This window comes from Austrofundulus limnaeus, unplaced genomic scaffold (assembly GCF_001266775.1).
Source record: "Austrofundulus limnaeus strain Quisiro unplaced genomic scaffold, Austrofundulus_limnaeus-1.0 Scaffold258, whole genome shotgun sequence".
In the NCBI taxonomy this organism is placed as follows: Eukaryota; Metazoa; Chordata; class Actinopteri; order Cyprinodontiformes; family Rivulidae; genus Austrofundulus; species Austrofundulus limnaeus.
Window position 1 is genome coordinate 32,270 of NW_013952660.1, and position 27,616 is coordinate 59,885.

Genomic DNA, 27,616 nt, shown 5'->3' on the forward strand with positions numbered 1-27,616 from the left:
GTGTCAGAAATTTACTTTTGATACTTAAGTACAAAAAATATCAGATACTTTAAAACTTTTACTCAAGTAATATTTTTAGAGAGGACTTCAACTTTTACCAAAATACTTTTGTGATAAGGTACTTGTACTTTCACTCACTGTGAGGTACTTTATACAACACTGATTATACATTCACAACTTTCACTTTGTTAATTTGACAGTTTTATTCAGTGATTTAATCAGCTGTGACCTCAATTAACCTCCAGCTGCTGAATGATTTTAACACTTAAAATAGATTGTTGTGTCTGCTTAATATACTTCCTGTGAATATGGGCACACTTTGTGTAACTTTGTGTAACATGTCTTTGATTCCAGTAATACGTGTGTGTTTTATCAACAGATTCTGCTCAGAGCCGAAGCATGAATGATATTTCAGACACACCCAGCACCGACCAGGTAAACCTTCTCTCCAGTACTACTTTGTAATTGAGCAGCCAGTGAGGTCATTTCTGTCTGTCAGTGTGAAAACCTGAGACTCAGTCTGTTCAAAGTCAGAATATTTGACCTCAAATATCTAAATCCTCTGGTTTTAAATCATACAAAGTGTATAAAAAGTGTTAAGAAAACCATTGTTGAAGTTGCTGCCAGTGACAGACATGCATACAGAAACACAGAGTGAAAACAACACCTCAAACAGTCACGGTGCAAAAGTTTTAAGTTATAAATTCTAAGTGATAAGTTGTGTTGTGTGTTGTTTGAGATTATATTTGACAAAGTGTATCTATGGCAGCAGGATATCTAGAGATGCAAGAATCCTCAGTTTTGTTTTCCTTTTCTTCCAATGATCCAAAATATTTGATTCAGGCTTAAAATTAGCAAAGTGTTTAATAGTCTTTCAATATTTTGAATCTGCAATGGTTGCCAGGCTCTTAATAATGTATTGCTAACAAAAGCTAAAATGTAAATTGACCAATCATTGTGGTTTTTATCCAGCATTACTTGAACAACAGAAAATAGCTCATGACTCAGAATATTCTCAGCAGAATGTTAATGCAGTCAAGAATTTGGATTAGCAGGGTGCTGTAGTGTAGTGAATCAAAACAAACTGTGTGGTTTATTATTGTGTTTGTACTGGATCAGAGACTGCAGTGGAGCTTGATGGCAGAAAAGAGGGGAAAAAATCATATCTTTGAACACAGATTGTGTTCAGCTGGTTCCTCCAGAGATTTATCCACGAGTGTTTTCAGAGGATTCCATAAAAAATAAAAACTGGAATGCATAATAAATGTTGAGCTTAAAAACAGCTACGATGTGTAGATCTCATAAACTAAATCCGAATTTCTTACAGCCATTGAGAATTGAGAAAAGTACTGTTTACCATTTATTACAGAGTGAGTAATAAAAATTTTGAAAGTATAATGATGTCTCAAAATTTTAAACTAAAATCAAGCATGATCTGTCAGCACTTGTAGGTTGTATTTGGGTAACACATTCCCACTCCCAACTCGTCACATATTGTCACTTTTCCAAGGTTCCCTCTGTGTCTTATCTTGACGCGTCTGGTTTACCCGTCGCATCAGTTTTTGACGCACCAGGCATTTCTGTGTTCCCTCGGCAACCAGTTTTGACATGTTGGGATGCAAAATATAGGGGTCTTTGACTTGGGGTCCATGGTTAATATTAGGGATCAGGGTTAATTGGTAATTTTAGGTAGTGGGGTCAAGGATAGGATGTCTAGGGCGAATATTATGTAATTTTAGGCTTTGGAACATGCAGTCACATGAATTTCCTTCAATTTCTCAAAATGGTTAATTTTAGGTCCCAGGGTCAGGGACAGCATGTCTAGAGTGAATAAAGGTAATTTTAGGCTTTAGGATGGTTGTTTTGGTGCATTTTCTACACTTTCTGAAATTATGACAACGGATTTCGCCCCATCTCGTCAAAAACTGACGCAACGGGGGTACCCGACCCGTCAAAATCGGACGCAGAGGGAACCTTGGAAAAGCGTCAATATGTGACAAATTGGGAGTGAGAATGGGTTGATTTGGGATGCCTTAACTACTCCACACCAATTTGTATCTTGATATCGGCGTAAATGACCATAGTCCAGACATTTTTGAGTTCACTAACGGTCAAACAGCTGTGGCGGCCATCTTGAACTGAGCTGACTCCGAAAGTGAGAATTTCAATAAAATCTCTCTGCTAAGTCATGACATATTTTGCCAGGAGAGAGAAAAGAGAAGATATAGACGCACAAAAACACAAGCAGTTCCAAGATCGCCCAACGTTCATACAGAGGTGTCAAGTAACTAAGTACAAATACTTTGTTACTTTACTTAAGTAGAAATTTTGGTTATTTATACTTTAGTGGAGTAATTATTTTTCAGCCTACTTTTTACTTCTACTTCTAACATTTCAATTCAATTATCTGTACTTTCTACTCCTTACATTTTAAAAATACAAATAGTATTTCATTTCTATTTCACTTTGTCTTGTTTTTATTCCATCTATTTATTGTTCAGAAACAGAAATCTGTCCAGGTACATGGAGCCCATGGATAGAGTGAATCTGATTGTGGTTGGATACGAAATGTAAATAAATACCAATCTGACATCCTATTGGACTGAACTCACTGCATTACACCTGTATGACACAAATCACATCACATTCCAGCAGGACACACTGTAGCAGATGTAGCCTACAATGAAGATGATCCTGGCTAAAGTTGTGTTTTCTGAAATTTTCAGCAACGAACTGATTTAATTTCAGGATAAATAAAATCTTTTTGAGATCAGTCCAACATGTTTTTTTCTTCAAAAGATCTAGAATAAAACAATATTTATTTATTTATTTATTAGACTTTTCCTATTTTGTATAATGTGAGGGTTTTATACATTAAACAATTAAAATGTGTTACTATTCATTAATTAGTTCAAATGATTAAAGTATTTTAACAATTAAATGTCTTCAGATTAGATGCTAANTTTAAAATTAAATGTCTTCAGATTGGCTGCTAAATATAAAAATATCTATTTTCAAATAAAAAAGCTTTTATCCTGAATGGCTTTTTAAAGTGTTCTTTACTTTTATTTTTATACTTTAAGTAGTTTCAAAACCAGTACTTTTATACTTTTACTTGAGTAAAAAGCTTGACTTGATACTTCTACTTCCAAAAAAGTATTTTAAAACCCCAGTATCTACGTATACTTCTACTTAAGTAATGAATGTGAATACTTTTGACAGCTCTGCTTTCATAGCATTAACATTAAGCCAGTAAGTTGATCACTACAAATAGTTTTGTCTATTCGTTACATATCAAATATTGTAAAATATGATTTTATTTAAAAAAAGAAAAACCTAAAAAAGAGCTCACTTCTGAAATAGTACTTGGTTCCTCAGTTCCAAAACACTTAAAAGGATAATTTGATCATTTTTGAAATTATGTTTTATCCAATATTCTCAGTAGTTTTATCAACTGTGACATCAATCAACAAGCAGGGAGTACATGATGAGGGCTAAAGTTTTCATCCAGGCTAGACTGATGGCTAACCAAACAATGGCAGATGACACCCTTTGTTCAGTTGGTTTCTGTTTTCTCATTGAATAACCTGTGCTTTATTACACTACTTCAGCTCATTTTCACAAAGACATCAGAGTTCTTGGCCACAAGTGTAACACACACACACACAAAGAATGTGGCTCCAGCTAGTGGCATCTCACAAGTAGTACAATAAAACAACCAGACATTACACAACATACAAGACTGAGAGTGTAGGGTCAGGACTTTGTCACATAAAAGGCAGATTTCATGAGTTTAGTTCAGTAAAATACTGGAGATAACAAGTACAGGCCAGTTGTTTAAAATAGTGATGCTTGAGGCAGTTAGTCACTAAATTACAATCCTTATAAACAAAACGAATGAAGCTTTCATAGACCTGCTGACCTAATCATGTAAGAAAAAAACTAAGAATGATTGAGCTACAGTGTGATACCTTTGGAAAATACATTCGTTAGGACTGTATGAGTAAAGATCAAAGAAAGAGGACTTGGTATGAGCTTGTTTTGAGAATAAAAAGAACAAACTGATGGCTAATTATGTTTGTGTTGGAAACAACAGGCATAAATGCTCATGTTCACTTTGTGTGAAAAGAGCCAGAACAAAAACAACTAGAAGTCTATAATCCCTCTAATCCACAGCGTCTGGTGGGGAATTTGGTAAACTGTGTAGTACATGCAAACATGATTGTATTTATAATAGAGAGTGTTAAAAGGTTAAGAAGCTGTTGTTTTCTTGAACTTTTTTTATTCTCTTTTCAAACATGAATCCAGCAATTAAAGTATTTTTTCAGTCAGTGGCCACTTTATTATCTATGAAAACATACTGAAGTTTGAAGTTAATAAATGTGAACAAAAACATGTCCAATCTTTGACTCTTGACCGTTTTCTCTTCAGGGGTCTCCACTGAGTCTTCCTCCTCCATGTCCTCTGTGTCCTCTGTCCCCACTTCAACTATCTCCATGTCCACTAACTGCAGCTTCTACCAATTTACCCACTGTCCCTCCTCTGGACACGTCCAAACCATATCAGTCTGTTCTCTGTAACTTTATCTGCCAGTCCTTCAACTTGTGCTGGATCTGAAGATCTCATTCCTCATCTTCTCCATCCTTGTCTCTCCCAAGGAGAACCTCTAGATACTTCAGCTCTGACACTTCCTGTTCCGTCTCATGTTCTTTTGTCCATGTCTCTGTCTCCAAACTACACAACATAGCTGGTCTCACTATTCTCATGTAAACAATTCCTTTGATTTCCTTTTGCTATCACCCTTTTGTGTCAAATCTCTCCTGAAACTTTTTCTCTATCCACTCCACTCTGCCTGGACTCTATTTTACTCCTCTTTATCACACTCCCACACCTGGACAGTGGACCCTAAGTCTTTGAAGTCCTGCACTTTTGTGACCTCTGCTTCTTGTAGCCACACTGTTCCACCTGCATCTCTCTCTCATTCACACATAGACTCTGTCTAGTTATGACTGACTTTCTTTCCTCTTCATTTAAGTGCATACCTCCACTTCTCCAAGTTATATGTCATCTGTGTCTTCAGCAAATAGTAGAATAGCTTCCCGTTTGTCAACAGCACTAGTTGTTAATCCAGGCCTTGAGCGATCTGGTATGGTGTCATTTGGACAAACTTGTATGATGAGATGAGATGAGATGAGATGAGATGAGATGAGATGAGATGAGATGAGATGGGATTGGATTAGATTAGATCAACTTTATTGTCCCTGAGGGGCAATTTGCTTTAAAAAAAACAAAGGAACCATTCTTATAGCACATTGTACATTAATATACCACCACAGTTTATTTGGACTATCCTAAATTATTGATGAGGCTGACACTCACTGGGACAAATGAACATTTATACCATTTTGTGTTACATTTTATCATCGTGTCTCCATGAGCAGAAGGCAACAACCAAACTCAAACTTCTTTTGTTTTTGGCAAAAGTGTTTTGCATTGGATGTCCTTCTGACGAAGCAGCCGTCATCATTTCACAAGCTTCAGCAGGTGAAATGGGAGAGAGCAACTGCTGTCCTGTTCTTCACCAGTCTAAGCTTTATGGGAAAGTGTTGAAAATAAAGTCTCTGTGGAGAACTCATATTAAATATTGAATCAAGCTTTTCTAACCATATAGAAGACTCCATGATCAAGTGTTTGTATGCAGCTGTCTCTTTTTTAAATAATTTTTTTAATCCATAAAACTCAAAAAATCCATCAACAGGTTAATAGTTTGTAAAGGCACTTTTTGTAACAATGAAATAGTAAATAAACAGTATTTGAATAGTGGTTTTCTAGCCAACCAGACTACTCAAAACACTATACAACACGTGCCCTCATTTACCCATCCACTTCAAACCGCTGCCCCAAAGCAGCAAGTCACATCAGGTAAATTTCTACAAGCTTGGCACATTTCAGCCAATTCACCATGACAAAACTGCTCCAGCTCCTCCAAGATGGATGGATATTGTTTGTGTATACCAGACTTTAAATCATATTTTCAAACCTCCACCCAAGTCTCAAATCTTTGGAAGACAACAGATTTAAATGATTTATGTTTTGCACCATCTATTTTTCTATCAATATTAATCTGTTTCATAGTCCTTGCTGATAAAAAAAAAATCAGCCCCACAATATGACACTGCTACCAGTGCGACAGTGTTTTGGAAAACAATAATCTCATCTGACCACAGCACCTTCTTCTACATGTTTAGGAAGAAAATGGTCTGCCGTTGTTTATTTTTCTTTAAACAACTTTTTTACAGCCACTTTTTTTCAGACCCTATTGTTTTCAGCTCTTAGTTGTTCTAGGAACAGTTAATTATTCAGTATCTCTGCAGAAGAGCTACCCAGCTTCACCAAGGTTACCATTGGCCTTTTGGTTGCTTCTTTGATTGATGCCCTCATTAACCACTCTGAGTCTTGCTGGGTTACAGGTTTCCTGTTGTGGTATGAGGTTTCCATTTTTAAACCATGGATTTAATGGTGTTTTATGAGATGTTTAACATAAAAAAATGTTTACTATGGCTTTTATCAATGCTTCATACCTTTTGCATCTGACCTGTGTAGAGTTCCTCAGTCTGTAAGCTGCCTCTTGCTTGGTGGTAGGCCTTATAGATATCAGGATGACTGTGTATATAAATCGAGACCAGTTTTATTTGCTCACAGGTGGATTTTACTTTACAAACTATGTGGCTTTTGAAAATAATGGTTGTAAAAAAGACAATACATTAACCAATAGAAAATGTTTACAAGACAGGTGAAAAAGGTTATTCAGAGTCTTTTAAGTACAGCTGAACCTATTTGGTGGTTTGTGTCATATGGTAAAAGCCTGACACAAACATCAAAGTAACAAATACTTGCTGCAGTAATTGATTTGTTCACATGCTCCTTATTTCTTTGATCTGACGAATTATTAAAGTCATGGGGCGAAGTGACACAACTTTTTTATCTGGAGGATAAAAAACATGCAGATAAACTCTTAACAGTAGAATGCTCAATAGTTTTATTGTTTCTGCCGATAGAAACAAAAATGTGAAGTTAGTTAATGGATTATAATTAGTTGGTGATTTTGTAATATGTTGTTCATAAATACTTGGGGACAAAAAGATGAAAGCGAAAATGGACCAGCTGGTGTGTTGACTCTGAAAGCAGCTGAGATTACAGAGAGATTTCAGTTTAAGCACCCACCACTCCACTGCCACGTGCTTCTTTTGTCGAGAAAGAGAGAGAGAGAGAGAGAGAGAGAGAGAGAGAGAGAGAGAGAGAGNGAGAGAGAGAGAGAGAGAGAGAGAGAGAGAGAGAGAGAGAGAGAGAGAGAGAGGTGTCCAAAAATGTAACAGCATTGTGGAATTTTTTTTATTTTTTTTATCTATTTTATATTGTATGCAGTTGAAATTATTGAAAACAAAACATTAACTCTAGTTATTATGCAAAGCTGCAATCTGCATCTGCAATAGTTTTTGATAAATGATCTGCCATTCATTCATTCGTTCGTTCATTCATTCGTTCGTTTGTTAGCCATTTGTTGTCCTGATTACATGTAAATAAAAATGCAGAAAGATTCAGGATAGTTATAAATTTGGTATGGTTTTGTAGCAAACTGATTCATCTGAAAAATGGCATGCAACATTAACATTGCAAGGTCAGAAAAAGACTATTTTTATAGCTGGGATTTAAAAAATTCTGTTCATCCAATGCATGTTTATCCAAAATATTAAGATTTGTATTACATGTCCTTGCCCCAAACACCTTAGCTGACTTTTTTATGCGGAGGAGCATTGGCTTCTCTACACTTATTTTGCAGCAATCCTATGCACAATGTCTCAGAGAAACAGTTATAAGCACTCGCCAGGTCCACAAAACACATGAACTGGACAGTCAAATTCCCACAACCCCCTTAGCTATTCTGCTAAGGTGAAGATCTGGTCCATTGTCCCATGACTCAAACAAAATCTACACAAGTCTTCTCTAATCTGTAGCTCAACATTCAGTCAGAGCCAGCCTTCCAACAACCTGGGGCAAACGTTCCTTCGGAGGCTGAGAAGTGTGATCCCCGAGAGTTGGAACAGACTCATCTGTCTCCCTTTTTGAAAAATTGGAACCAGCAGCCAAGGTGTTGATGTAATCCGTTTTGATGACCTTAGGATTGCATCTCTGCTTTTTGAGGATGATGTGGTTCTATTGGCCTCATCAGATCGTGATCTCCAGATCTCACTGGAGCAGTTCGCAGCCGAGTGTGGAGTGGACGGGATGAGGATCAGTAACTCAAAATCCGAGAGCATGGTCTTGAGCCAGAAAAGGGTAGGGTGCCTTCTCTGGGTCGCAGAAGAAGTTCTGCCCCAAGTGAAGGAGTTCTCGGGTCTTGTTCTCGAATAAGAGAAGAATGGAGTGGGAGATCGATAGACGGATTGGTGCCGTGTCTGTGGTGATGCGGGCGCTGTACCGATCCATCGTGGTGAAGCGGGAGCTGAGCCAAAACGCAAAGCTCTCGATTTACTGGTCAGTCTATGTTCCTGCCCTCATCTTTGGTCATGAGCTTTGTGTAGTGACCGAAAGAACAAGATCACAGATACAAGCGTCTGAAATTAGTTTCCTTCGCAGGGTGTCTGGGCTCTCCCTTAGAGATAGGGTGAGAAGCTCAATCATCTGGAGCTAAGAGTAGACCCACTGCTCCTCCACGGTGAGAGGAAACAATTGAGGTGGCTCGGGCATCTGGTTAGGATGCCYCCTGGATGCCTCCCTGGTGAGGTTTTCCGAGCACGTCCCACTGGGAGGAGGCCCAAAGGAAGACCCAGGACACGCTGGAGGCACTATGTTTCTCGGCTGGCCTGGGAACTCCTCGGGAGTCCCCCAGAAGAGCTGGCCCAAGTGCCTGTAGAGCTGCTGCCCCCGCGACCCGACCCCGGAAAAGTGGAAGGAAATGGTTGGACGGATGGAATCAGATGTTGACAGTCCTCTCTGCACCATTAAACATAAATGGCAGCCTTAACACATCTAGAGCCCTTAGCATCTCAGGGCAAATTTCACCCAGTCATGATGACACCTTCCCAGCAGAGATTGTTTAACTACCTCTGTGATCTCTGCCAAGGTATATTTTCTTTGCTTAGCCTTCAGAGGAGACAGACGCTTTTGTGCTTTCTCCTGAACCAACCCCTCCTACCCTGCTTTGCAGCTTTTTCAAGTATTTTTTCTACCTACCATTTGAAACAAAAAGGAATTATGGATTTGGTCAACTGGTCTCTGAATGCAATTGACACTATTTTTTTCCACATTAAGACTGGCACAAGGGGAACAAAGCTATCCGAGTGGAACGGTTGCTGCTGGTTGTATCAGTGGTTGCTGGGGGGCTTGGAACCTCATGTGTCTCGCACCACTTTCCATTGAAGACGTGGAAGATTTGTATATATTTAGATTTATGATAACTGGATTTCTGCTGCGTAGCGGAGGCGGATTTCTGATTTATCGAAAAGTGAAAGCGATCCTGTCAGTGGTCTGGGCCACTGAGAAGCTGTCGGGTGCAGTGGATGGAATCTGCCATTCTGGGGGTGCACAGACTCAGATGCTGGGGGAGATAAGTCGCAAACTGGATGTGATTCTGACAAGAACTGCAGATCAGCAGCATGCATTTGGCATGTAGGATCACATCTAGGTGAAAGCTTCAGACGGTGAAATGTGAGAAGGTCACCAAATTTGGAAGATTGGATTTTTTCACCATTTTCAGAGATGCAGTAAGACTGAAAAACAGCAAGAAATTCAAGGCTGCTTGTCCCAAAACACTTGTGTTATCTATTTAGCTCCCAGCTGCTTGGCCTCAACTGCCAAACTATCTAAACTCCCCAGGATGATATGTGAACAAGGGTTCCCTCATTCATTCCCTTCCCTCCCCACATTTCCAGCATGGAGAACCAACCTCAGTGTCACCAGCTCCTCTGAATCCCGCCCCATCTCATGTGTTCTGACCCAACCCACCCCATGCCCCCAGCTGTCTGCTCTGTCGTGAGTGTTTTTTTGTGCATATGACTCTGTGTTTATGATGTAAACATAGGATCAGAGCAGTTTTTAACTCATCTCTCCTATTGTGTATTTCCAAGCTGCAAAAAGGTAGTGCGACCCTGTATCGCATGACCTTTTCACCTGTACCCCCGTGTTTTTGTCATGTGTGTTCTTCTTGAATGGGTGATCTTAACTGTATTTCGTTCTACATTGCATCCCTGATGTTATGTTTGAATGACAATAAAGCAAATCTGCATCTCTGAATCTGAATAATGTAGGGATGAAAGAAAGATTTGCCAGAACGTTCTTTATTCCAGCCAAACATCCTTATTCATCGCCTTTCCAAATACCTCCCACAGTCTTTCTGGTCACTCTGTACCTTTCTGCTCCTTCAGGTGCCCCATGTGATGTCTAACACATACAGGCCTTCTTCAGATTATTCACTGTGAATGTTGTTGTTAGCCAAAAGGTCTTTTGGTTGCTGCCATAACTGGCACAAATGTTCTTCTGGTCAAAGCTCCTAGAAGTGGAATCTGCTAGAGACCTTGAACAAGATGAATATCTCTCAGGCCGGGGTCTCTGCCAGACATTTCTGTTTCACCCATAATTTTCATATATCAGGTTTTTTCAGCAATCTCTCTTACCACCATAACTAACTGATCCCTCAGTGGTGATCAATTGATCTTTACTCCACTCTTCACCTGAGTGTCTAAGACATAGGGCTGCAGGTCGGATTACAAAACAAATCATCAACCTTTGGAACTCATGAGTTTGTACCAATTATACTTACAGATAACCGCACAATGCTCAAACATGGCGATGTCCCATAACAAAACATCATTCAGGTTCAGGTTAAAGAGGCTGTTTCTCTAAATCAGTTGCCTTCAATTGATTTTGCCATTGCACACATGGGCAATAGAGTAATGGAATTCCCAGATGAAACCCTTCATGCATACCATTCAGTGACTCCAAGAAGACCAAACAATCTGAACTGCCACTTTGTTCATAAACACAAACAATAGTAAGCACATTCCATTTTGTAGTTCTAAGCCACAGAGAGATAACCCTCTTGTTTACTAGTAAAAACTCAAACACTGGGGTCTTATGAGGATACCCATGAATGCATTTCATTGGTATCCATGGGGCGGCTGTGGCAGAGTGGAAAGAGGAGCCGTCCTGGAACCGGAAGGTCACGGGCTCGACCCCCATCCCAGCTGTCTCAGCTGTTGTGTCCTTGGGCAAGATACTTCACCCTTAATATGTCTGATGTGTGTCCCATCAGTGTCTGAATGTGATTGGCACTGATTAGTCTCCGTAGTTGACTGTACATGTTAGCTTTGTAGGAGATCTAGTAGAGTGCTGTGTGAATGGGTAAATGAGGGCACACATTGTAGTGTGAAGCGCTTTGAGTGTTCTGGTTGGGTAGAAAGGCACTACAAGTATAGTCCATTTACCATTTCCCCCCCTGGGAACCTACTCAGTAGGAGATAACTTAATTCTAGGACTTGGGTGTCAGAACCTAAGGTGTGGAATTAGGTAAGTCAAGATTTTTTATAACAGGTAAAATTCAACCTTAGTCATGTTCATAGTATGATGCTCTACGTACCTAAAATCAGTTTATGATACCAGAAATCAGCAAATCCAGATCCATGAAAACAGACTAAATAGAAATATATTGTTGTCAGTTAAGTTCAAGTAAAAAAATCATGTTATCTTGAGTGTAAATAACATGGAAAATTGTAAAGGAACGCATCAAGTATTTATGAAGAGTAATTAAATCTATACTGATAACCACATCAAATCCGTAAGATGAGCTCTTTTTCATCAATTGTGTCCAGTAGAGGAATTTCAGCCCAAATGATGTTTGAAAGTATTTAAAAATCAAGTAAAAACATAATAATGCGAAATAAGTTTGTTTGTGTTTTATTTGTGGCAGTGGTAACCTAAGATATTGTTGGTACACATTATCTCATTAGCAGCTCAGATTCTTATCTTAGGACATTTGCGTGCCAATGAAACATCTTGTTCAGTTCAACTAGCCTATGTGAATTCTCTTTCCTCTTCTTTTAGCTGAAGAATAAGTTCATGAAGAAGATTCCTCGTGATGCTGAGGCTTCCAATGTTATGATTGGTGAGGTGGATTTTCTGGACAAACCATTTGTCTCTTTTGTTCGTCTGGCTCAAGCCACAACACTGGGAGGCCTCACTGAGGTACCAGTCCCCACCAGGTAGACATCCCACCTGCCTCCATCTCTTCATCTTTCTAAAGTATCTTTCTTGATTTATGAGCCTTTTACAATCTCCTTTGACAGGTTTCTCTTCATTTTACTGGGTCCTCAAGGCAAAACCAAATCCTACAATGAAATTGGAAGAGCAATTGCTACTCTCATGGTAGATGATGTAAGGAACTTTGTGACACCATCTCCTCTTGCCAGATATTCCTTGTAGATATATAAAATTCATTAACTTTATATTATTTGGGGTATTTTTTTCAGCTCTTTAGTGACGTTGCCTACAAAGCGAGGGATCGTGATGACTTAATTGCAGGTGTGGATGAGTTTCTGGATGAGGTGATTGTTCTTCCTCCAGGGGAATGGGATCCTAAAATTCGCATTGAACCTCCCAAAAAAGTTCCATCAGCAGAAATGAGGCATGTGAACAAGTTTTGTTGGTGTCATCACATTTTTTTAATGTTGCATTTTACTTACTTTACCTTCAGCTGTGATTTAGGGGAATTGTTGAGTTGTGATATCTCCCCTGAATCAGTTAATTGACTTAAACATGGAGGCTGGTTGTTAAAAGGTTTGCATGTTAGAAGTCAGATGTTCCATCTTAGTCTGGAGCTCAACAGGAGCCAGTGCAGAGGAGCTTAAATGAGAGAAATGTGATATTTCCTTTTATATACTATTACTATTGAAAGAGGCTGAGGAATAACTGAACATCTGGCACAGAAAACATTATTGGCAGCACAACAACTTAGTGTATTTAGTGCAATGTTGCCTCACAGCAATCAGACCTTGGGTTCAATCTTTGGTTTGAATCTGTGTCAAGTTTTCATGTTCTCCTTGTGTTTGCAATAGTTTTCCCCTGGCCCTCAGGTTTCTTCCCACAGTCCAAAACCCATGCATGTCTAGGCTGCATTCAGGCCCCGCTTACCTTTGAAAAAGAGATCTGTGATCTTGATTTATCTGGTTAAATAATAGTTGAATAAAATACAAACATTGGAAGAAAAAACAACAGATCAAAATTTACATTTCTATGCTAAGTTAAAGACAAATGAAGTTGGTATAGTAAACCAATACCAGAAAAAATGTGTTGAAAAATCTAAAGTGTTTTAAGCACAGTGCGACAGTAGAAAACAACTGTATCAAAAGTTTTTAAAATTCTTTCAAGAAATCCAAGGTTGATCAGGTCTCAGTTTGTGTCCCATAATCAAAAGAAAGCTTTGGTTATGCGCTGATCATGAATTTTACTTTATTTTGTTTTATTTATTTATTTATTTATTTTTAGTTTTATTTTTGTCAGAGTGTGACTGTTCTTTTCTCTCAGTGATCAACAATATACAGCAACCGAGTTCGTAGTATGTTTCATACTTTTGCCTGAACTAAGACATAGGGATTTTCAGAAGAAGAATAAGCAAGTGTGTCATGTATCAAAAGCGGTATCTAATGCCATGGAGTAATTTCACCTCTCTGCTTTGCAGCTTAGCAGTTTGCAACCGTTTCCTACCGTATGTCTAAATGTCTTTACTTTCATTGTCACAGGAAGTCCGTTCTTAACCTGAATGAGCTGGGTCAGATGAATGGCTCAGCAGGTGGAGCAGCTGGAGGAAAAGATGAGGGGCTTCCTGTTCAGCATGAACTGGGAGAGGAACTGAAATTCACTGGGAGGTAAGTGCAGTGTTTTAATCTTTATAGCCATGAGTGCATTTTACAGTGCTAAAGTGATCTGCATGTACATCTGCCCTGATATGATAGAATAGGGAAACACACAGTTGACTTGTTCTGTGTACCAAACTTAACCGTTAGATAATATATCCGAAATTCCTAGTTTTCCACATGTTCTTATTTTAATTGTAAAGACCATCATGTCAGAAGTGGCACCTTTAGTGTTCCACAGATCACTTTGGATGAACCTGGGGCTACTACAACAGCTACAGGATGGTGCACATTAGGACTGAAAATATATACAAATTTTAGCATTATCGTGATAAAAGCCTCTGCAATAGGTATATCCACCCCCCCCCCCCCCGAAAAAAAAAACAACAACATAAACTGCAATAAATGGTTGGCTCAAATGATTCCATTTATGTGTCTTGTCAATCACAAGGAAGCCTGAAGTATTTGACCAAACAAATGGAACCCTTCTCATATTTGGCCAATCAGATCAGAATCAGTTTATTTGTCATTGTACAGAGCACAATGAAATATGTTTCAGTACAACCCATCCTAGAAAGACAAAACTTACATAGGGTGTTACGATTGCTATGAGGAGAACCCAAGAGCAGGCGGACTCTGGAAGTAGGCTACACAAAACAAGATATTTATGTGAAATAAAATTCTCATTGACTCCGATTGTATTTAGACTTTTTCATTGAAAGTAGAAGGGAAGTTTTTTTTTAACTTGTATCATATCTTAGGCGGGTTAAAGTAGCTCAAAGGTTAAACTTACCGGTCCAGGTGTTGTTTTGTAAAAGCCATGTGTGTTTAAATGCTGAGTGCTCTCTCCATAGTGCTCCAGCTCCCTGTTGGATCCTTTATTTTCATTCTTGACAGTTGTCTTACTTTGCTTTTTCTTTGATTGCAGCACGAAGAACATGTCACACATTTAGGTTGTTATATTTTTGTCAAAGGTTGTTTTTTTTTTTTTTTTCCAGAATTTGTGGTGGAATGTGGCTGGACATCAAAAGGAAGATGCCCTTTTATTGCAGTGATATTTATGATGGCTTCCATATCCAGTCTATCTCTGCTGTCCTCTTTATTTACCTGGGCTGCATCACCAACGCCATCACCTTTGGAGGACTGCTGGGAGACGCTACTGACAATTACCAGGTCTTCATATATACATTATAAAAATCAGTCCTGAAACTGCTAATCAGCACTGTATTCCACTAAACGAGTCGCTCACTCACAGGTCTATCTGTCTCATCTCTGTCTTTTAGGGAGTAATGGAGAGTTTCCTTGGCACTGCTTTAGCTGGAACTGTCTTCTGTTTGTTTGGAGGACAACCGCTCATTATTCTCAGTTCAACTGGACCCATTCTCATTTTTGAGAAACTGCTTTACAACTTCAGCCAGTAGGAACCAATTTAAGTAAATTTATTGTAGTTATAATTATAGCAGTAGGTCGTATCCTGTATATTTACATGCTTGAATCATCTAGAATCCTTTTTTCATTCCTAAAAACTGGTACAACTTTGTCACGTTTGAAAGGCACCATTTGAATGGAGCAGTCCTTAAATCATATGTCTCAAACAGAGTGAGGTTTTGTTTTTAAATGGACTGCTCCAAGACAAACTGTAGGGGTGCAACAATACATGTAGCCTTATTGAACCATTCAATAAAATGCTTTAGGTTCAAAACACACTTGTATCGAACAATACAGATTTTTAAAATTTATTTTATCAGCTTGTCTTCTGAAGATGCTCTGTGTTGAAGGATCAGTGGATCTGTGTTCGACTATTTCACCTAGGCTGCATTGTCGAGTGCAGATCCACCAAGAAACTTGCTGTTTCAGCAACATTTAATTTAAAAACTGTACTTTTCAGGTTGAAAAAATGTGCATAATTAATTTAAATAAATTACGTTAAAAAGGACATGGAAATTTCTCTTTTTTTGTATCGAAAAAATATCGAACCGTGAGACTAAAGTATTGAACCGAACCGAATCGTGAATTTTCTGTATCGTTGCACCCCTAGTGTTTAGGTTCATTGTCCAGATAAAATATACAGTTTCCCCCCTTTAACAACATCTCTGAATATTGCTCTCTCTATTTTTCCTTCAACTTTGACCAGTCTCTGTCTCGGAAAAATAAATAAAGATTTCCACTACAGTCTCACAATCCCTTTCAATACCATCCATCTCCATGGCATGGTGCTCCCACCCCCATGCTTCATCGTAAGGATGGCAATGTATTTAAAAGTTTTGTTTCTGTTAAATATGATCACATCACCTTCTTTTAACAAGATTGGGGGACAAATCCCAAATTGAGAAACTGTGAACCCATTTCTGATGATAAGTTGAGGGGTTTTATAGTTACAGTTTAAATTTACATTTTAAATGACAATTTAAAAACAAAAAAAGATAAATGTCAAAGAGCCTCAGTTATCCAAAGGCCTGAGGAAAGTCATAAGGATTAACACAGGGGTGCCCAAACATTTTCCCCGAGGGGGCCAAAATGAAAATCTATCCATTGCTGCGGGCCAAATACAGTTATATAAAACATGAAATACAAATACTTTTTTTAAGTAAAGTCCTTTATTTTTAATGATTAAGCTGTACAATGGCCCTCTTTTGTTTTAAGTCTGTGCACTTGGAGAAAGTCTACCTTCACCACAGCCCTTTACGGTATATAGTCATTTGACCAATGGAAATACTGTGTTTCTACATAGGATAACAGGTTACAACCTTGTTACTTTGGCAACTGTTGGTGGGCCAAATCAAATGGTTTGGCGGGCCAAATTTGGCCCGCGGGCCCCACTTTGGGCTCCTCTGGATTAACAACTGCATGCATTTGATTAGATAGGTCTGAAGGCATTTATGTCAATAACAACAACTATAGCTATTATTATGTCATTTCAGTTTAGTTTTTTTATATAGTGCTAGTCACAACATACATCATCTCAGGGCACTGTACACAAAAAACAATCTAAGTCAACAGATTGTGTTGAGTCACTTCATCAGTCTCCCATCGTCAGCAAGCACAATGTGGAGAGGAAAAATTCCTTGAAGAAACCTAAGACAGAACCAGGCTCAGGAAAGGTGGCTGGGTTTGGTTGGACAGGAAAGAGACACAGAGAAACACAGAAGGACTGGTCCAGGTGTATTTTCCTCTGGATCAGAAAAATCTAAGTTTGTAGGTATAAATCATTCACAGTAGTTGTGTTTTTACCTCCACTTTAACTGTCATCACAGGACCAACGACATCGACTACATGGAGCTGCGTTTGTGGATCGGCCTTCACTCATGCCTGCAGTGTTTTATACTGGTTCTCACAGATGCTAGCTACATTATCAAATACATGACACGTTTCACTGAAGAGGGTTTCTCCAGCCTTATCTCCTTCATTTTTATCTCAGATGCAATCAAGAAGATGGTGGGTGACATTCTGGACTTTGTCTAAACATCTCCAATATTTACAGGCCGACACTTCTTGCACATGAAGCAAACTGTTTTTCTTTCCACAGGTGGAATCCTTTAAATATTACCCAATCAACCGTGGCTTCAAGCCTGATTATGTGACAGCCTACAAGTGTGAATGCATTGCTCCAGACCAGGGTAAGATTAGAACATTTTTGATACATACTTAGCACAACTGTGTTTGCTGCATGACCTGTTTCATTTGTTCCCCCATGTTTGCCTTGTATGTCTTCTTAAATGGGTGTTTCTTAACAGCCCCTCCCCCTTCCCTGAATGTACAGCAACTTGTGAATTTATTTCTGTGAAAGGTGCTATATAAATAAAACTTTACTTACTTACTTAGTTCTTGTCTCTAAATGATGGGTTTTCTGCAAAGTGACTCAGGAGATAAGTCAAACATAAAGACGAAAGCTGTCTCTTATTGCTAAATTGTGTGCATGCGTTCACAAAAACGTATTTCCCATTTTTATTTTTAATCATTTGTTTTTATCACATACTTATGGAAGCCCATTTCCGCCACCCTGATAAAAAAATAAAACTTGTATCTCATAATTATGACTTAGCTATCTCATTATTATGAGATACTATCTCATAATTATGACTTAGCTATCTCATTATTATGAGATAGTATCTCATAATTATGACTTAGCTATCTCATTATTATGAGATACTATCTCATAATTATGAGATAGCTAAGTCATAGTAATGAGATACAAGTTTTATTTATTTTTTATCAGGGTGGCGTAAATGGGCTTCCATACATACTGTATAATTTAATTATCTTCCTACATAAAAACTTACTAAATAACTCCTGTGTGGCTCTCTTCTGAATGACTGCGTTAATGAACAAAAATAATTAAACACTTTAAATCTTGTATTATTAAAGTAATTAAAAGATTTCTTTGTTACTAAAAGAATTGTTGATTGTGGTCTTCACTCTGTGATAATATTTCTTTGTTTCTGGCTTATTTTTGGATGCTATCTGAAAAAGTGAGTATGTGTCCGTAGATTTAAATAAATACTGGTAAACCTAAAAACAACTGCACAACCTTCTCATAACAACACAGTAAATTATAAATAGCCATGACTAAATGAAAATAACTTCTCTTTGTCTTCTCCAGCCTCTGCTCTGGGTTTAAATGTTTCAGCTCCACTCGCAGATGATAACATGACTCTGTTGGTAAGTGGAAACCCACAGAAAGAAAATCCCATTTGTTAAACGAATTGAGGCATTTTCAGCCCAGGTTTGGTTGTTTTGAAATAAAAAATGATATGATTTTTAAATTATTTTTGAAGTTTGCCTTAGATATAGGAAACTTTTAGGAAAAAACACTAGTTTTATTTAAGTGCTTTAAAGAAAAGCTGAAGACGTTACAGCAACACATTGGTTTCCTCAGAAGTTTTGGTCTGTTTTTGGTCGTTTGCTTTCAGAATAATGCAGCACAGCTACTGATAAACCTGAGACAGTGAAACAGTTAGCATGTAGTAAAAGATGCTACTTTAAGCTAACTCACTGTATGTAACAGAGGAAGAGTGTCAAGGAACAATTAAACTTCATAAATCAAACAGAGTTAGAATGAGTCTAAAAGTAAAGCTAATTAACAGGATTGCAGTGAATGTCATCAAACATATTTTTCTTTCTGAAAAATCTACCGTATTTATTCAAATATAATACGTAAAATTAAATCCATAAAATCATTCATGAAGTTGGGGGGTAGTATTATACTTGGATAAATATTTTTAGTTATGTATTTTAACTGAAATATCGGCTTCATTCACAAAATGCCTGAGTCCGGAAATGAGACCACGGTGTAAAAAGCAGTTGAAATGAGCTTACCTCTGACACTCCTCCGTGCTTCAGAGCGAGATAATAACAGATCCAGGCAGGCAACATGATGTGAAAACAAGAGGTAAAAAAGTAGTCCTGCACCTTAGTAATGATAACGAACTAATGACATTAGCATGTGACCGAGCCGTTCCTGGAACAACAACAAACATGCATGTCTGTAATGGCTGCCGTCTACCGGTGTTTTGAAAAAGTTTGTATCCCTGAAAAAAGGCCAATCGGTGGCTACATACTTGCCCTACTCCCTACTCACTCAGTTTGCGTGTTCCCGCGGAGGGTTGGCCATATTAAGTCACATCTCAAACCAGTTAGGTCCGAGAGCAAGTGGCTTATTAAGCCCTCCACAGCGAGTCTACATCCAGTGCAGACTTGATCAGCAGGTGCAGCACCAAATGTTTGACTGTCAGCCTTTCCCACAGTGCTTCTCCGCTGTAGGAGACAGTAAAGGCTGAGTTTTATAGTCGCGCTTTGGACCGCGCGAGTGCGCGCGCATTCGGCTGTGCGGCATCGCGCTATGACTGCAGGAGAAACAAGGTCCAGACTCAGCAAGCTTTTGTGCGTCCTGGAGCAGTAATTCACCTGCACTGACAGTCGCCTCGCTGCATCATGTGCCGCGGCGCACGCTCCTCCCGTAACTGGTAGTGTGGTTGGTCCGACCGGAGGATGCGCTGTCATGTAAACATGTAAACAGTTTGTCGTTCATTTTCACACACCCGAACCAGGTCCGGATAAGTAATGCCCCCCGTCGCCTTCATTTGCACTCTCAGCCACGCTGCTTCCCGCTTCCTCTGTTTTGACTCCAGCTGGTTACATCATCAAAAAGAACTGCGCGGTTGGCCGGTAGACTACAGATCTCTATCATAGGACAAATTTATATTGTTTCTACCGTATATCGTTTATATCGCGCATTCCTAGTATTCACTGATTGGGAAATGGCCATAGTTTCCCCACCAGAGTGGCTCGCGAGTAGGAAGTAATCTGCTTTTCCCCCACAAGATGCCCCAAATCTCATGTGAAGTCTCTGACTTTTGTGTTGGCGCCTCCTGGTGGACTATGTGAAAAATGCCAGAATTCATATGATGCTGCCACAGCTGATATATATTTGTTGTCAAAATACCTTTTAGTACATATGTTGTTAAAAATAAAATGAACAGTCCAATGATCATTTTACTGATATGTATAAAGACTGCAAAGGCTGAAAAATCTTGAAGTCTGTATGAAATTGGAAGTAGTTTGAGGATTAAATTTTTATGCTTTTTAAGCTAAAAGGGGGGGGGTCGTATTATACATGAGATCGTATTATACACGAATAAATACGGTAAGTTAATTTAAAAGTTGTTCTACAAGATGTTGAATCATTTGGTGGACTTAATGTTGTCCCACACCCATTACTGGCGAATATTTTATCTGAGCTTGTAATGAACTTGACGGCCTGGTAAGGACTGGATTATTTTTTTTCTCTTGTTCCTTGTTGGAAAAAAAATCAGAAGTGGCTCCTATAACTGTGAGTTCTGCTATTGGTTCTGTATTGTTTTTTCTTTTGTTATCGCTTGTCTTTTCTCTCTCTTTCTCGCTTCGGTTTCCTACCTCACCCCCACTACCCACACTCTCTGCCTCCCCCACCCCCAATATCTGTTTTGTCCCACTTTGTGCTTCTAGTTTAATTTGACAGACCTGGACTGGAGTCAGCTGAGTAAGAAAGAGTGTGTGAAATATGGTGGTTCTCTGGTGGGGAACGCGTGTAAGTATGTCCCCGACCTGGCCCTCATGTCCTTCATTCTCTTCTTTGGCACCTACTCCATGACTATTTCTCTCAAGAAGTTCAAGTTCAGCCGCTACTTCCCGACAAAGGTAAGTGGTTTTACCTTTGTCATGACTATTAGATGATTTTTCCCAAAGCAAGTGGAGGCCCTTCTACAAAAAAATAATAAAATAAAATAAAACATCCTGCATGTAAAAAGCTCACATTGTGTAATTCAAAGATGTCTGGCAAAACATTTAAGTTGACATCTAAAGAACAAAGCTGGTAGTAAATAACAGAGTGTTGTTTTTGTAGAACAGAAATTTGCACGTATTTGATGCTGTCATGATATTCAGAATGTGAAATTGGCCAACATGCCAGTGCTTTGTCTTGCACTCTTTTACAAACATATTCAGGTTTCCTAAAACCAAAAGAAAAGCATGCTTCCAAAATCTTCAAATATTTAAGTGATTTAAAATATAAAATAATCACCAGCTTTTTACCTTTAAAGTAAGAAAATAAAATTCAGAGTTTTGCTCTTCTTATCCAAACTAGATCCCAGTTATTGTTTTGTTTGTTTGTTTGTTCACACTCCAGCATGATGTCTGCCATGTTTGTTTTCCTGCATCCACTTTAGTCCCGCATCCTAATCAGTGATTTTGCCATCATCATCTCTATCCTGGTCTTCTGTGGTTTCGACTGCCTTCTCCAACTTGACACCCCCAAGCTGCACGTGCCCACCGAGATAAAGGTCCTCTGTTCCCCAAGCAGCTCGTATTTCACAGACCCTCGTTTTTGTCTCACTGCTGATTGAAGCTTTTTCCCTAAATCATCAGTTTTTTGCACATTTACAAACAATCATTTGTTTTTTTTAATTGAATGTAGATTTATCTGTGTATTTTCTCTTTTCTCTTTTTCTTTGTCCTGTTTTTCTTCTTTTACACACCTTTCTCTCTTTCTGTCATACCACATTATCATCTGTGTTTGTGGTCTTTTCGCCTCGCTGTGTGTGTATGTTTATTGTTGAACCTGGAGATGAGGAAGCTAATCAGTGATTTTGCCATCTTCATGTCAATCCTGGCCTTTGTGGGTCTGGATTTATTGATGGGTTTAGACACACCTAAACTAATCGTTCCAACAGAATTCAAGGTATTTGATTTCTCACTAAATTATGCACAAAAATATGTCTTTATTTACCACATAGTGTATGGTATTTTACTGTAAGTGCATGCTTGCAGTGGTGGTAATATTGAAGAATGACCAAAATACTGCAAATGTTAACAGTTTTTTTTACTGTTGTCCAAAAACACGTTTTTTAACTTGTCATAGTTTTACAGTTCTTTACTGCAAAAAAGCAAAACTGAGTTTTAGCTTTATAAAAGTCCTTTTATGTTGTATAGTTAATGTTCAGACAAGCTTGAGTTACTTTTTCTGTGGAAGATGATGGATGTCTTCTTGGTTCAAAAGTCATTCAACCTGGATTGGAAATATCAATAAACAGGTGTTTCTAGGTATTTGCAGAGATGTTCTGCAATGTTCAGGAACAGACTATTCAAATTTGGATGACTTAATATGAACAGGTTTGTGTGTTTATTGGCAACATCAGATTTCCACTATAACAACCTGTGACACTCAGTGAAAGAAAAACTTTTGTTCAGAATCAATCCTCATTCCTCTTTTCTCCTGTCCTGACCACCTCCCATCCCTACTGCAAAATAAATAATAATAATAAAAAAATCCTTACATAATGACATCACCATATTTAATTGTTGGGATACTATTAATGTGATCCCTATCACAGCAAAAACAGGAGTGTTAAAATTTCAGTGTTAAACTTTTGGGTGTTGATTTAACACCACCTAGTGTTATTTTAACACTTTCTGAGTAAACTGACACCCAGTGTTGGTGTTAATTTACAGTGTTGATTTCTTCAGTGTTGTCGCAACACTGGACATTGTTAAATAAGCTCCGCCCACTGTTAAGTCTTATATAACACTTAACAGTGTTGTTATATAACACCATGCAGTGTTAAAAGCAGTATTCTGAAAAGCCCCGCCCTCTTCCACCTCACGTCAGACAGACCAGTATTTACCCAGCATTCCTTGCTAAGAAATCTTACAGAAATGATGTTTTTGCATGTTTATGACCATTAAAGACATCCATGCGAGTAAAAATTAGTTGTTCTGGTTAGTTTTCTTGTTCAGTTTGATCAAGTTGTTCAACTTTAAGTTTACGTTATTGGCCAAAATAACATAAAATTAGAGTGAGAGGTACTTTCTGGTGTGTGAAGGGTGGCTCCATTACTCTCAAAAATACGGAGTATTGACACCTTGTGGTGTCTGTTAACCTTTTAACACCATGATTTCCTTTGTTAATAATAATAAACTGGTGTTACTTTTAATACTKTATTTTAACACTGTTGAAATGTTAATGTCACCCACAGTATTGTTGATTATTAAACACTGGATAGTGTTACTTTTAACACTATATTTTAACACTAACACTATTTTTATGTTGATGTGACACTCAGTATTGTTAAATATTAAACACTGGTTGGTGTTAAATAAAAAAAATTGGTGTTAAAATTTAATACTTTCACAAATGTTATTTTAACACCAGCGAGTGTGGACACATATAGACACTTTGTTGGTGTTGAAATTAACACTGTGGGTGTTAAATTAACACTGATATTTTTGCTGTTTAGTGCTGTTTGAAACTGTCACCCCGATGTTAATCTTGCTTGTCTTTAGAAATGTTTTTTAAGGATAAATCCTTTTGTCATATTTTGCCTGAGCAGCAGTTAGTTGGTGACTTTGAAATATTAGCACATTTCGTACCCATTTCCATAACCTGGCACAGTTTTGTAAAGTTCTCCAAACCTCATCGCTGGGATTCTGTAATCTGTGAGATGAAGACCTCACTGCAGTAACAGTAGTTGTGGTTGGAGTCAAGGATGTGGAGTTTGAGTCGGAGGCTGTGATCTGGTGTTCAAAACCTCTGGGAGAAGGAAGGTGTTTTAAAAACCAAGTACCTGTCCCAGAAAGGTGAGCTCAGGGATCAGAGGCTCCCAAGTGACAGGACCAAAAGTCAAGAATTTGACAATAGTTGCTTGATATCATTAACTTTAGCAAATCTGTAACATATTTTAAGACACTATACCAAAATAAACAATATACCGTATATAAAGTAAAATGTACAATGTGTATTTGTGTGTTCCACCACTGCTAAACTTCCAGCTGTGCTAATATAAACTACATTTATACATCTCTTACTCCTTTGATTTATGTTTTATTACTGTGTGATGCAGCCAACACGTCCTGACCGTGGTTGGATTGTTCTTCCGTTTGGTAAGAACCCCTGGTGGTGGTATCTGGCCAGCTTCGTTCCTGCTCTCCTCGTCACCATCCTCATCTTCATGGATCAGCAGATCAGTGCCGTTATCGTCAATCGCAAGGAAAACAAACTTAAGGTCTGAAAACAACAACAAATAAAAGATGATGAAATAGTTTAGTTGTAGTTCATTTCTAAACGATTGGTTTTATTAACAAACACATTGTAGAGGCAAAAACCTCTTAAAAATGCCATTTTTTCAACAAGTAAAAAGAGCCGAAAAGTTGACAGCAAGCATGAAGGTTTATTAAGGTGGACACAGGTCAGAACGGACAACCCCACGTCTAGTTAGAGTCTCTGAGTGGCATCTTTTGGCAAACTATGTTCTTTCTGGACTGTCCCATGAGTGTATTTTCCCCCAAAACCTATATGCCGATGTTTCATTTTTGAAAAATACATATGTAACGCGCCACGGGAAAACCAGATATAAGTCGCTGCAAACCGAGAAAAAAAAGGAGAAAAAACTAATTTTTGTGTCATGACTGACACACGGAGGCTTGAATGCAGTCTAAACAATTTTAATTCCACTGACTGACATAAAGTTTCTAATGATAGAGTTAACCTATAAGCTATATTAGCTTGTTTTTCATCTGAACTCTTTAAAACGAGTGTCTGTATATGACAGAATCTAAATATGCCACAATTTATTCAAAAGTTTTTCAACACTAAGAGCTGAACTGATTGTTGAGTATGGAGTTAAAAATTTAAACATTTTTACTTCTTGTGGTTGTCTGCACCTGCAGAAAGGCTGTGGTTACCACCTGGACTTGTTCTGGGTGGGTATCCTGATGGCTCTGTGCTCGTTCATGGGTCTGCCCTGGTACGTCGCTGCCACTGTCATTTCCATCGCTCACATCGATTCTCTGAAGATGGAGAGCGAGTGCAGCGCTCCTGGAGAACAGCCACAGTTTCTTGGAGTCAGGTAGAGCCAGACATTTCATTTATTTCTTATTTAATTCCTTTTACTCTCAATCAAGTTAAGGAAAAGGGGGGAAAAACCCATGAGCTGGCATTCAGTTTAAATTAAAAAAGCTCCTCTGGTTCTTTTCTGGGTCAAATCTCAACTATAGTATGTTGTTTGTAGAGAACAGCGACTAACCGGGATTCTGGTGTTTGTTCTGACCGGACTCTCGGTGTTCCTTGCTCCCATCCTTCAGGTTAGTCTGCAGATTTGACACAACCTGTTGTTTTTCTTTTACATTCACCCTTTAACTGCTGTTGTGTTTAACTCAGTACATCCCCATGCCGGTCCTTTATGGAGTGTTCCTCTACATGGGAGTAGCGTCACTGAGCGGCATCCAGGTACAAAAACCAACTTTTAACACTTGTTTCCAATGTAAAGGTAATATTTCTTTTTAAGGTTTAAACAAAATACATTTATAAAGGTTGTGTAACAGTGGACATGTAAAGAAAAGTTAAAGACTAAAAATAAATTCTGAAATATTTAAAGTACTTTAATTTAAAAAGGGATGTCAATGTCAAAGTCAAATTTAATTGCACAGCACATTAACAACAAAAGCTGACCAAAGTGCTTCACAGTTCAGTCAAGACATCAAAAAAACAAACAAATAATAGAAGCAAATACAGAAACAATATATGAAAAAGCTCCAACTGAACCTACAAATTTTAAACATAAGCCAAAGAAAATAAATGGGTCTTCAGCAAAGATTTAAAAGCCTCAACAGTCTCTGCTGACCGAATATTAAGAGGTAAACTGTTCCACAGCTTTGGAGCAGCTATTGCAAAAGCCCGATCACCTTTAGATTTCATTTTGGATCTAGGGACATCTAACAGGAACTGGTTGGTAGACCTGAGTGCTCAGACTGGAGTGTAGATGTTAAGAAGATCACATACAGTAAATATGACGGGGCCAGACCGTTAAAAACTTTAAAAGTCATCAATAAAATCTTAAAATCAATTCTCAGGTGAACCGGTAGCCAATGGAGAGGAGCCAGGACCGGGGTTATGTGTTCATGCTTTTTAGTACCTGATGAATTAGAATTAATAAAAAAACACTCTTCAAACAAACTGTGTCAACATAAAAAAACTGTTTCTCATTTGAAAGTTACAAGAAATAAAACAAACTATTTAAATAAGTCACCAAGAGCATATTTTGTTTCTGCACGGGGACTCTGCTGCTCACCTTCCAACTCCTGGCATCACTGTCAAAAACTTAAAAGTTGAATTTAATTGATTTAGAACCTAAAGTACTTTTGTTAATATTTTTAATTATAACAAGGTACTCAAAACTGACTTAAAATATAAAGAAATGCAGGAATGTGCCACTTACTGACTTAAAATATAAAGAAATGCAGGAATGTGCCACTTACCTGGCAAATATGATCAGAAAGAGAAGAGTGCTAAATATTTAGAAAATAACCCTTGATAATATATATATTTTCTGTCTTTGTGCTCCAGTTCTGGGAGCGGATCAAGTTGTTTCTGATGCCGCCCAAACACCAGCCAGACTTCTCTTTCCTGCGCCACGTCCCCCTTAGACGTGTCCACCTCTTCACTCTTGTCCAGATCACCTGTCTGGCTGTTCTCTGGATCCTCAAGTCCACATTCCTGGCCATCATCTTCCCAGTCATGGTGGGTGGGTTAGTGTGTGTTAGTGTGTGTTAGTGTGTGTCCTGTTCTCTTTGGGTTCTTACAGGTGCTGGTCATAAAATTAGAATATCATGAAAAAGTTGATTTATTTCAGTAATTCTATTCAAAAAGTGAAACTTGTACATTATATTCATTCATTACACACAGACTGATATATTTCAAATGTTTATTTCTTTTAATTTTGATGATTATAACTGAAAACTAATGAAAAACCTAAATTCAGTATCTCAGAAAATTAGAATATTGTGAAAAGGTTCATTGTTGAAGACACCTGGTGCCACACTCTAATCAGCTAATTAACTCAAAACACCTGCAAAGGCCTTTAAACACTCTCTCAGTCTGTAGGCTACACATTCATGGGGAAGACAATGACTGAGAGGAGAGGAGAGGAGAGGAGAGGAGAGGAGAGGAGAGGAGAGAAGAGGCAAGGCGAGGCGAGGCGAGGCGAGGCACAGAATCCACGTTACTTGAGGTCCAGTGTAAAGTTTCCACCATCAAATGCAACTCTAAACTTTCAAAATGTCAGTGATCTGAGTACGATGTGTATCAGGGTCATCAGGTTAGGTGTTAGAAGAGATTTGGAATGATTTTACAGTGTGGAAGCCTTTCAGACTCAGAAGCAGTGCCTTATTTTAAATTTTCC

The 27,616-nt window shown here is 38.3% G+C and overlaps 1 protein-coding gene across 4 annotated transcripts in view; it reads left to right on the forward strand.

Annotated features, from left to right (window-relative positions):
* slc4a5b (solute carrier family 4 member 5b) overlaps positions 1 to 27,616 on the forward strand; it is a 71,418-nt gene that overhangs the window by 30,495 nt on the left and 13,307 nt on the right. For 3 of the 4 annotated variants that reach the window (XM_014020567.1, XM_014020569.1, XM_014020568.1), the window contains exons 8-24: positions 380 to 435; positions 12,100 to 12,257; positions 12,342 to 12,429; positions 12,525 to 12,679; positions 13,794 to 13,919; positions 14,906 to 15,080; positions 15,191 to 15,324; positions 17,162 to 17,342; positions 17,434 to 17,524; positions 18,508 to 18,566; positions 20,892 to 21,083; positions 22,009 to 22,122; positions 24,281 to 24,442; positions 25,107 to 25,285; positions 25,448 to 25,520; positions 25,597 to 25,665; positions 26,782 to 26,955. In XM_014020567.1, the coding sequence (XP_013876021.1) occupies positions 380 to 435; positions 12,100 to 12,257; positions 12,342 to 12,429; positions 12,525 to 12,679; positions 13,794 to 13,919; positions 14,906 to 15,080; positions 15,191 to 15,324; positions 17,162 to 17,342; positions 17,434 to 17,524; positions 18,508 to 18,566; positions 20,892 to 21,083; positions 22,009 to 22,122; positions 24,281 to 24,442; positions 25,107 to 25,285; positions 25,448 to 25,520; positions 25,597 to 25,665; positions 26,782 to 26,955 (2,186 nt within the window). Of the gene's footprint in view, positions 1 to 379; positions 436 to 12,099; positions 12,258 to 12,341; positions 12,430 to 12,524; positions 12,680 to 13,793; positions 13,920 to 14,905; positions 15,081 to 15,190; positions 15,325 to 17,161; positions 17,343 to 17,433; positions 17,525 to 18,507; positions 18,567 to 20,891; positions 21,084 to 21,610; positions 21,725 to 22,008; positions 22,123 to 24,280; positions 24,443 to 25,106; positions 25,286 to 25,447; positions 25,521 to 25,596; positions 25,666 to 26,781; positions 26,956 to 27,616 lie in introns of all 4 variants that reach the window. The other variant, XM_014020566.1, reaches the window with a different exon arrangement.